Here is a 12,065-nt window from a genome sequence, read left to right as displayed (position 1 = left end):
TGCTGCATTATTTTTGGACGCAATTGTACCTATATCTTAGACCCCACAAAAATTGAGTAATTAAATATTACCTCAATTGCGAGCTCAAAGTCTTTCCTATCAATGGTTCCACTTCGGTTAACATCTGTAACAGAAAAGCAAACAAGTTATTACATGTGATACATAGTTGCATCCAATTACAGTTTGGTGGATGCGCCGGGAAAATTAATAAGATGCAATTTAAATTGGATATTAAAAACAAGTGCACATAAAAAGCACATAAACGATAATTTGATGTAAGATATACTCGTAAATAGCTGCGAAATAACAGTCGGGGAAGTAACCAATTATATGAGGAGACAATAAAACGTTATCTCGTAAACTAAAACAGAAGCCCATAAAAGGTCTTAAATGTGTAAATCTAATATTTGTCTTATGTTACAAAAAATTGAAAATTGTTAAGAGTCAGCTCGGCTCGGTTGTAGAAATATTAATACCAATTCATTTTATTTAATTGTAATTGTCTTAACTGTAAAACTTGAGCATGGTTGTAAACCGGTCTTTACTGCTCCGCAATAAAATTTTATTGATCATTATAAATATTTTTCGCAACTACAATTTATAAAACCATATTTCCTGGAATTGAGATCAAATTAGACAGCAGTAGTGACTATTAAATTAAAACCTTAATTAATAATACGTACCAAAAAATACGTGGAATACGTAAAGGAGTTTCTTCTTCCGAAAGTCTGAGATCGGCATGTTTTGTAGAGGTGCCTGCAAAAATAAAAGAACCGTTGTTTGAAAGTAAAGACATTTTTGTTTAAATAAATGCTAGATGTATATTACATAGTGCTTTAAGCTGTAGAATAAAAATGTGCATTTATTAAAATGTACAGTTTATTTGCATACATGTCACAATGACTTTAACGTTACGCTTAACTTTAGTAGGTACCTTTTGGGGGTTGTAATTCAGGCCACATATAAAATTCTGACATAAAACCTTTATGAACTACACAAAAATTAAACTGTTAATCATTCTAGAGTTCAAAATACTTATTGCTTTCAAAAATTGCTTGCAAACGTTGCAATGTAAGAAATGAAGTCATGGTGTAGTAAAATCTTAACGGGTGGTGTCGCACCCTCAAAACAAATTTGAGAAATTTCAGAAAAAGAAATTTCGAAGCTTTGTTGTTAAAGACCATACTGGTGATTTGTTTTCATGTTGTTTTACAAACCTATCTTAATTTGTAAATACGCACTATGTTTTTTATAAGGCTGTGGATTCATAAACTTGGCAAAATTTGTTCTGCGTGAAATGATGGTAAAATGAGCCTCAAGAACTCCAAAAATAAGTCAGAAATCGACTTAAAAAGGTTTACATAGTTTTAGTCATAACATTTTAATCGGCTTTAAATTCAGTTCTTTGTTGACGTACGGTAAAATTGAGGACAGTTTTGAATTCAGCGTAAGATTCTGCGTCAAATGAGCATAACTTAAGTTTGCTTCACAGTAAATCTGGGAACATAGAGTAAAAAAATCGATATTGAACACAATTTCAACAGGAGCACAATTACATCGATCTACATCAGAGAAAACATCGATTTTGAAAAATAGTAAATACAAAACTCAATATAGCATAGTTTATTGTGAAAAACAAAAATAAATAAAATTCTTAATAAAGCAACATAATAATAAACGAGTAAAACAAAAAAAAACAAAACTTTAAGTAACAAACAAAATAATAAGTAAATAAATTATAAAAAAAAAATAACAAATTCGAGATTAATAAGAATAAATAAAATTCTAAAATATACGTTGATTACCAAACAAACCAAAATATCACCAAAATCAAGAGTGTAAAATAAAATACATACATCAAAACCGCAATTATCGATTTTTATTTAATGATAAAAGTAAAAGTCCCAGATTTACTTCACATATAAACGAGACATTGATCAAAAACTGTTTTCAAGAAGTCTTTTTAGGGTGATTTTCAAAAAAAAAATTGAGTTATACATCAGTCGAAAGATCAGTTCGAAATCTATTTTCTATTTTTGATTTTCACAATAAACTATGCTATTAGGCCAGTCAACAAGAACATCGGGTATACGTGAAAAATAAACAAAATTCCAAAAGTTTTGAAATTTTTGTCAAATGTGTATTAAGTAAGAAGAATGATAAATCTCAATTTGCAGCATCGTAGGAGGTCCGGAAGTTACTTAAAAAAATTGAAACGCGCTATTTTTTTAACTATGCGAACAAAATTACAGAAGTCTTGCAAACTTAATATGTACAATGAAAAACAGTATTGTTTGTATCTTGTATTAAATTTGCAGCTATTTTTGACATCCGGAATTTGATGATTTAGTAAAAATTAATGTTTCTATTAATAACTCAGAGAAAAAAATTGCAAAAGTTTTGCAAATTTGTTAAATTGTGCTTAAAGTGGCTTTGGATATTGACGTAAATTTTCAGCATTGCAGGATGTACGGAACATATTGCAATTCTATTTGACAATTCGATATTAACAATTTTCGATCGAAATAGCCGAACAAAATTCCAAAAGTTTTGCTAAAAAGTTTCAAATGACGAGAATTCAATTACAAACACATTCTTAAATTTGCAGCTTCCTATGAGCTCCGGAACATTGTTATATCACAATAAACATTGAATTTTTGACGAATTTAAAAGCGATGTCGCTCGTCACGAGAGTGCAACAAGGAAAACTATATTTTGTCTACTACGCTAAACTTGGATAACGAAGAATGATTCTGATAAAATGCTCCACTGCTAAAACACTTTTTTTGTGCTCTCACATTACCTTATGGAAATTAAGAGTGTTTGAGTTTGCTGTTTAGGCGATGTTTTTCTTTGTAGAATTTGGAAAGGATTATTTAATAGTTTCTTAAATTTGTTAGAATACAGTAATATTATTTTTAAATTTAATTAAAAATATAAATTTTAATTTTTTTTATTCTGAAAGCTCTGTGATAATGAAATAATGTACGTTAACTTTTTTGTTTTATTCTTAAATTTACCAAATGAAAAAAATTGAGATAGTAGTGAAAAATTTCTTTAATATCACAACATAACTAGAAAGATGTTTTTTTGTTTGTGTAAATTTTGCGACATTTTTGATGCACTTTAATACCACGTAATGTCTTTAATACGGATGCCTTTCCGTCTTTTCTTAATTCACTACATTCCACCAAGGACCTTAAACCTTTTTGTTTTACGTAATCATATTGATAATTTAAAGTTTTTCCGCACACAAAACAGTTAATTTCCCAGACACTCATGATGAGGTTCAAGTAATTAATGACATTATCGGTTTCTGAGACCCTACAATTGATGACTTTCGCGTTTTATCTCTTTATCAATTGTTAAAAAGTAAAGCGAGAGCAAAAAAAATGGTTTGTAAGCATTTTATCTGAACCAATGGTTGTTATCAAACTTTAGCTTATTCAGAAATACAAAAGAAAAAAAACACCCATTATTGGGCGAAAGAAACGAAAAATTGAAATAGGTAATTTATGTTACTGAGGTGAGTAAATATGTATTGTTGTCTTTGTTGCACTCTCGTAACGAGCGACATCGCTTTTAAATTCGTCAAAAATTCAATGTTTATTGTGATATAACAATGTTCCGGAGCTCATAGGAAGCTGCAAATTTAAGAATGTGTTTGTAATTGAATTCTCGTCATTTGCAACTTGTTAGCAAAACTTTTGGAATTTTGTTCGGCTATTTCGATCGAAAATTGTTAATATCGAATTGTCAAATAGAATTGCAATATGTTCCGTACATTTTGCAATGCTGCAAATTTACGTCAATATCCAAAGCCACTTTAAGCACAATTTAACAAATTTGCAAAACTTTTGCAATTTTTTTCTCAGAGTTATTAATAGAAACATTAATTTTTACTAAATCATCAAGTTCCGGATGTCAAAAATAGCTGCAAATTTAATACAAGATACAAACAATACTGTTTTTCATTGTATCAAGTTTGCAAGACTTTAGTAATTTTGTTCGCATAGTTAAAGAAAATAACGCGTTTCAATTTTTTTAAGTAACTTCCGGACCTCCTACGATGCTGCAAATTGAGATTTATCATTCCTCTTACTTAATACACATTTGACGAAAATTTCAAAACTTTTGGAATTATTTCGATTTCATTGTCTTTGTTGACTGGACTATACAGGGTCCGGCAACACTTGTGTCCACCCCCAAAATCGTCTTTAATTTTAAAGATAAAATTTTGAAAATTTGCATACACTCATAGTTGACAAAGCTCTAGAAGCCGACGCAAAAATTTATTTTTTATCACTTATAGTTTTGGCGTCGCGACGCCTTAAACGTGTATTTTTTAGCTAATTGTGAAGTTTTATGAAATGAACCTCTAATGTAATTTTTTTTCAATATAAATGTGTTAAAAATATCTCAGTTGACATTTTAGATTTAATGTAAATTGTATTCAAAATTTGAGGAAAAAATGCTGTTTAATCAAGTTAGTTTCCAATTTTATTACGTCAAAATTGGGAACTACGTTTACACCCATCTGTCAACATCTTGTGTCACAAATGACATCTATTCTTTGGTTCGTTTTAGAAGGTAACAAAAGTCTTACTTGGCGAAATTGTCGCTTTGTCGATGTTAATTAACGATTTCTAGTGTCCAGAACGTGCAACATACCCGAGCTAATCAAAATTCACCTTCATATGAGTGAATGAAGTGACTTTTGAAATTTTGGTGTAAACGTAGTTTATCACTGCACCGTCAAAATGTTGAAAACTAACTTGATAAAACAGCGTTTTTTTCGCAAATTTTAAACACCATTTGAAGTAGATTTAAAATAAAAACTCAAATATTTGTATTACAGTTATGTTGAAAAAAAATTGAATTCGCTAATATTACCGCAAAAACCCAAAAATCGCTAAAAATTAAACTTTTTAGGCGTCGCGACGCCAAAGAAACCGTGATATCAAAACAAATTTTTGTGTCAGCTTCTAGAGCCTTGTCAACTATAAGCGTATGCAAATTTTCAAAATTTTATCTTTAAAATTAAAGACGATTTTAGGGGTGGACACAAGTGTTGCCGGACCCTGTATATTGAGTTTTGTATTTACTATTTTTCAAAATGGATATTGAACTCAATTTCAACAAGAGCACAATTACATTGATCTTCATCGGAGAAAACATCGATTTTGAAAAAGAGTAAATACAAAACTTAATATAGCATTGTTTATTGTGAAAAACAAAAATAAATAAAATTCTTAATAAAGCAACATAATAATAAACGAGTAAAAGAAAAAGAAAACAAAACTTTAAGTAACAAACAAAATAATAAGTAAATAAATTATAAAAAAAATAACAAATTCGAGATTAATAAGAATAAATAAAGTTCTAAAATATACGTTGATTACCAAACAAACCAAAATATCACCAAAATCAAGAGTGTAAAATAAAATACATACATAAAAACCGCAATTATCGATTTTTATTTAATGATACATCGAAAATAAAAATATACAGTATGTCCCCGGATTGAGTTCACAAGAGGAAAAAAAACGTTATTTTTCATTTTACAAAAAACTGACATAGGAATAATATTTTTTGCTTAATTTAAAATAAATAAATCTTTAATTAAAACTTTAATATTATCAAGCTGTGTTCTTAAAATCGGCAAAAACAAAAAATAACGGAGAACTTTTTTATTTTTTATTTTGCAAAAAATGTCAAAGGAATGAAATTTGTTCCTTAACTCAACCAATTTCCACTATGTGATTGACCCATTACCTGTTTTAGCACATAGTTCAATTCTAACTCGTAATTCTTTAAGACTGTTTCGAATTTTCTTAATTATTGTGAAGGATGCAATTGCATTTTTTTTCGAATTTTTTAATGTTTACACATTATTGGGTAAATTTTTCTTTAATCTATAACGCATTATTTGATATTGTAAATCCACAGCCTGCTATTATTTAAATACGATTACAAAATTTAATAAATAAAAATAATGAAAAAATTAATTTTAAGAGAAGAAACTAATAATTTTGAAATTTTAATTGCAGATTTATCTGTTTTGAAATAAGCAAAAAATGTTATTCCTTTGTCATTTTTTTGTAAAATAAAAAATAAACTTTTTTTCCCTCTTGTGAACTCAATCCGGGGACATACTGTATGTATTAAAAATCTGACAAAATCGACATTAATAAAAAATCGATGTAAAAGTCCCAGATTTACTTCACATATAAACGAGACATTGATCAAAAACTGTTTTCAAGAAGTCTTTTTAGGGTGATTTTCAAAAAAAAAAATGAGTTATACATCAGTCGAAAGATCAGTTCGAGATCTATTTTCTATTTTTGATTTGCTATATTGAGTTTTGTATTTACTATTTTTCAAAATCGATATTGAACTCAATTTCAACAAGAGCGCAATTACATTGATCTTCAATACATCGGAGAAAACATCGATTTTGAAAAATAGTAAATACCAAACTCAATATAGCATTGTTTATTGTGAAAAACAAATAAATAAAATTCTTAATAAAGCAACAAAATAATAAACGAGTAAAACAAAAAAAAAAACTTTAAGTAACAAACAAAATAATAAGTAAATAAATTATAAAAAAAATAACAAATTCGAGATTAATAAGAATAAATAAAATTCTAAAATACATATACGTTGATAACCAAACAAACCAAAATATCACCAAAATCAAGAGTGTAAAATAAAATTCATACATCAAAACTGCCAATTATCGATTTGTATTTAATGATATAGTTTGTACGGTGAGAGATTGAATGACAGAAAAGTCACTAAATCTACGCGATAAAAAGTGTACCATACGCGCGAAATTTAAAATAACAAAATAACCCCAGTTATTGACAACCCTGTCAACCCATTTCGCGTAGGAATTTAGTGTTTTTAGTGTATTTTGTAGCATAATTTGCTACCAACCTATATGTCAACTGTCGAAATATCCCAATCTCTCACCGGATAAACTATACATCGAAAATAAAAATATATGTATTAAAAATCGATGTTTTATTGACAAAATCGATATTAATAAAAAATCGATGTAAAAGTCCCAGATTTACTTCACAGATAAACGAGACATATTGACCAAAAACTTAATGTGATTTAAAAAAAAAAAAATTGAGTTATACATCAGTCGAAAGATCAGTTCGAGATCTATCAACTTGTAGCTATCAATTTTGCATATTTGAGAGCGAATTTTAAAGTAACAAGGCGTGAGAAAACCGATTCATATCCATATAACCATTCAAAATTTTGGAATTTAAAATTTTCTATCCGAAACTTTAATCGATATAATTGCGTGGATTTTGAGCTTGTAATAACGCAAATTTGCTCCAAACATAAGCGAAAAAATGAACGCAGAGTTCCACGGCTATGTAAAAAAAACATAGCGCGCATTAACAAATTACGGTAGGGATGTAACATAACAACCACAAAACCTCACCACTATCACCAGTTCGGTTACTTTTGCTACTGACTGTAGGTAGATATCAGGAAAAAAATCTTGCTGAGCAGGAGAAACTTATACTTAAACGTATATTGTACGTTTTTGTATTCTTCTACAAGCTGGTTTTGTCTAGCTTTTAATATATTCGCCTACTTGTTCTTTTATTCTATTGTTGTTGGTGAAATTCCTGTGCGTGTATTCTTCTTATTTCTAATTTTGGAATAGGAAGCAATAAAAACTAGCATATTATTATCTATTCCAGAAGCAGGTCTAAAGCGTAAGCCTTGAAATTCATAAAAAACTCTACTGCTACGTAAAAAACAATTACTAAATAAATTTGCATCAGCAGTATGCATAAGTACCTATTTGTACATACCCCGAACACACGGGGCATTACGCGAGACATCATTTCACGCAATAATGTCTTTCCATAATTAAAAGTATCCATTCCAGAATGAAACAAGTCTTCCTTGTTACCTAAAATAGCAAAGATTATAAACACACATTTACAAGATGCTTTGTAAATTTAATTTTTAATAAAAATTTGGACGCAAACTGTATATAAAAAGTATCAAGAATAATGTAGATCAGGAGATACACAACATAAAAAATTAAAAAGGCCAAAGAACTTTTAAAATTCAAAGCATTAAGACGATGCAGAGAATTTCACGTGTTCATTGAATGATTTAAAGGATCCATTACTTTATTTCAATAATGCAATGCGATTTGAAGTGTTATCAAATTGGCTGTTGCTTTGTAGACGAATGTCTGTCAGGTCCGTCAAGTTTGAGCATCATATCGCAAACAAATTTCAAACATATGCCATAATTTTGTGCTAATTCTGTGCTAATTTGTGCTGCAATTTTTAAATTCTGTGCTCTTTTCGTTTTCGTGTTATTCAAGAAACAGAAATGATGCTCAAACTTGACGCCTAGCATCATATGTCATCAAAATGAATCAAACTAGTCTTATAATTTTGTGCTAATTCTGTGCTAATTTGTGCTGTAATTTTTAAATTCTGTGCTCTTTTGGTTTTTGAGTTATTACCAAAACAAAAATGATGTTCAAATTTGACGCTGAGCATCATAAGTCACAAAAATTGATCAAATTAGTCTTATAATTTTGTGCTAATTCTGTGCTAATTTGTGCTGCAACTTATAAATTCTGCGCTCTTTTCGTTTTTGAGTTATTTCAAAAAAACGTACAAAAATAGTAGGCAACGCAAAATACAGATTTCAACGAATTTTCTTTGAAACGTCAAGTTTGAGCATCATTAATCACGAAACAGCTTAAATAATATGCCATAATTTTGTGCTAACTAATGGTGCAATATCCAAATTCTGTGCTCTTTTCGTTTTTGAGTTATTCAAATAAACAAATTTGAACAAGCGTCAAGTTTGAGCATCATGCATTGCAAAACAGCTTAAGTAATATGCCATAATTTTGTACTAATTTTGTGCTGATTGATGGTATAATTTCCAAATTCTGTGCTTTTTTCGTTTTTGAGTTATTTTTAAAAACGTACAAAAATTAGTAGGCAACCCAAAATACCGATTTTAACAAATTTTCTTTAAAGAAGCGTCAAGTTTGAACATCATGCATCACGAAACAGCTTAAGTGATATGCCACAATTTTGTGCTAATTCTGTGCAATTTCCAAATTCTGTGTTCTTTTTAATATCAAGTTATTTTAAAAAATATACACGGCTAGATGGCAACCCAAAATACATATTTTAATGGTTTCTTTTTGATGAAGCCTCAAGTTTGAACATCATCCATCGCAAAACAGAATAATTGATACGCCATAATTTTATGCTAATTGGTGATGCAATTTTCAAATTTGATGCCTTTTTATTTTCAAGTTATTTAAAAGGGCGTATGTATATAAAGACGCGTCAAATTGGAATATCGTACATTACAAGTAGAATATTATGTAGATATGTCATAATTTAATGGCCATATTTTATAATTTTTATTTTTTAACTTCAAATATATGGTTGTCCATATGTTTGCTTAATTAATATATTTATATATTTATCCCTCCGTTCCTTGAAATATATTTGTATTCTCAGAAGACATCATTCTAACGCGCCTAGTTAACTATTCCTGAAAAACTCATTTTACGACGTGAATCAGAGAAAAATAAATGATAGAACTGTTCTTACTCAGCAAATTTTTAATTGTGAAGAATATAAAGTGTGTTAATTAAATTATGAATGTAGTTAAAACAAAACAGCAAACTTTATGAACCATTTATAGGTACCTAGATATCCTTCTTAATATTTGGTCTTCGAAAATTTAAACCAAAACTACATAAAAATACTAGATGTAGCAGTATAAAACTCGAACCAAATTTGTACATTTTCATTGGCAACAACATTGTGTCAACTTACTGTTACCTGATGTTTGACATCCAAATAATTTAAAAAAATCTAGATATCTAATGACCGCTCTAGGACTGAATATTCTAATAATAATAATACGTAGGCAGACAAGTATTTCGGAACTTTTATTACGATTTTTATATTGTGGTGCTGTTTTCGTTTTTACGTTATTGCAACAACAAACTCAAAGCGAGTGCCAAGAAAATAGTTTCTTCTTAGTTTTAAGTACGTATTCTGCAAATTTCAATAAAGGTAAGTATTATTTCACAGTAGAATAAATAAATGTTAAAATTTCTCTCAGCACAGAATTAGCACCAAATTATGGCATATCACTTAAGGCTCTACGCTACGCATATACCCGGTATATGGCTTACGATTTTTCGTTTTTGAAGCGCATTTTGGACTTTGAAAAATCGCTCGACCTCTGTATGTATGCGTCTCAAGTAGAACTATGGAGGTGACATCTTCGAATTTTGAAAAAGTGAAAAATTTGACTTTAATTAATTAAAAACTGAAATTCCCATTTTTCGTTTTTAAGGAATATGAAGCAACCTACGAAGTTAAAAAAAATACCAACATGTGGAGAATTAAAACCTCTATGGAGGTGACATTTTTGTTTTTGTCATTATGCTATAATTTTGAAGTTAGTAATAAAAAACAAATCAAAAATAGGCAACCAACAGTACAACTAACGCAGATCATCTTCTTCAAATCTCATAATTTACGACCGCTCACTAGGAGGTCAATGACGTTCCGCCCAATTGTAATAAACTGCTATCGGGTAAAAGCAGGTAAACCAACTGGCCGCTCTCGGCAACAAACATCGAAGACACTTGTAGCAAGTGTATTGAGAAATAATATTTTTGTATCTTTGATACAAATTGATACAATATTTGTGGTCACCCTCAAAATTGTCTTAAAGGAAAAATTATAATAATTTACATACGCTAATAGATAGTCGAAGAAGCTCTAGGAGATGACGCAAAAACTTGTTCTTTATTACCGATAGTTTGGCGTTGCGACGCGTTAAAAGTGTAATTTTATCTATTTGTGAGGGTTTTTGGAACCATTCAATATATATACAGGGTGTCCCGAAAGTGACGCACCACCGTGAAACTGTATCATCGGACAATGCCATAGATCACCGGAAAAATGTTAAAAAAAATCCATGTCTTCAATTTTTCGAGATACGATGGGTTGAAGAGGCAAAGTTTGATGCGAAACTTAACGATTTCTGTGCAATAATTTTACGTTCAAATAAATTTGTTACCCAAAGAACATTTTGCGCAAAGGCATGGTGCAAAAAAAATCGGAAAAATCTTGTAAGAAATGCCTAAAAACTGTTAAGAAAATTTTTTAATTAACAATCTCGATCAGTGTGGCATCGTTCACGTGAAACCATAGTTACAATACTCATAGTTACATAGTTACAATACTCATAGTTCATGAGCCGACCTGACTAACGCCAACAATACAACAGCAACGTTACTATGGCTTTGACTACTGGAAATTTAAATTATAGGGGGGTACACTTCTGCAATGTTGCCATTTTCCTAATTTTCTTTTACTCCTCCTGCGAAAACAGAGAGTCTGGATTTTTTTTTAACATTTTTTTGGTACTCTGGAGGACCACACAATTACCCCCTTTTAAGGTGGTGCGTCACTTTTGGGACACCCTGTATATTTTAATATAAATGTGTTAAAAATATTTCAATTGTCTTTTTTGATTGTACGCAAATTGTGTTTAAAATTGTGGAAAAAATGCTGTTTTATCAGTAAGGATAATAAGAAGTTATTTTTTAAAACTCAATAACGTGAAATTGTTTTTGTTTTTGGGTAAACCTAATAATGTCTATTGTGTAAAATTATTGTTTATTCATTGAAAAAGCTCTTGCAAAAACACTGTGTCCGAATAGTTGAGCTAAAGTTGAGCTAAGTTGAACAAAGGTTTTTTTTAATTCCCTGTACAAAATGATAATAGTCATTAAGGCAGTAAACCTTCATATTAATCCTGACATTGTAAATGATTCGCGATGGCAGGGAACAAGAGTACCTTCGATCGAGAGATTTATTTATTCCAGAAATGAATACAATTTTTTTTAGAAGAAAAGTGGATTTAAAGTTCTTAAAAATAACTCCCCAAGTTAGATTTTTAATTTATTACGTCAAAACTGGAAACTAATGGCCTGATTTCATGTTGACTTGCGGCATTGC

At 29.7% G+C, this 12,065-nt stretch overlaps 1 protein-coding gene across 2 annotated transcripts in view; it reads right to left on the bottom strand.

The window, feature by feature from the left end:
* LOC148172259 (calexcitin-1-like) overlaps positions 1-12,065 on the bottom strand; it is a 58,760-nt gene that overhangs the window by 4,555 nt on the left and 42,140 nt on the right. The window contains exons 2-4 of one of the 2 annotated variants that reach the window (XM_088038731.1): positions 7,845-7,945; positions 684-756; positions 72-124 (exon numbers count right to left, since the gene is read on the bottom strand). In XM_088038731.1, the coding sequence (XP_087894857.1) occupies positions 72-124; positions 684-756; positions 7,845-7,916 (198 nt within the window). In that variant the 5' untranslated portion in view covers positions 7,917-7,945. The remainder of the gene's footprint in view (positions 1-71; positions 125-683; positions 757-7,844; positions 7,946-12,065) is intronic. The other variant, XM_088038732.1, reaches the window with a different exon arrangement.

Source organism: Gnatocerus cornutus, chromosome 6 (assembly GCF_029298725.1).
Source record: "Gnatocerus cornutus isolate USDA-ARS CGAHR chromosome 6, icGnaCorn1.1, whole genome shotgun sequence".
In the NCBI taxonomy this organism is placed as follows: Eukaryota; Metazoa; Arthropoda; class Insecta; order Coleoptera; family Tenebrionidae; genus Gnatocerus; species Gnatocerus cornutus.
This window is presented reverse-complemented; position numbering and strand designations above follow the sequence as displayed.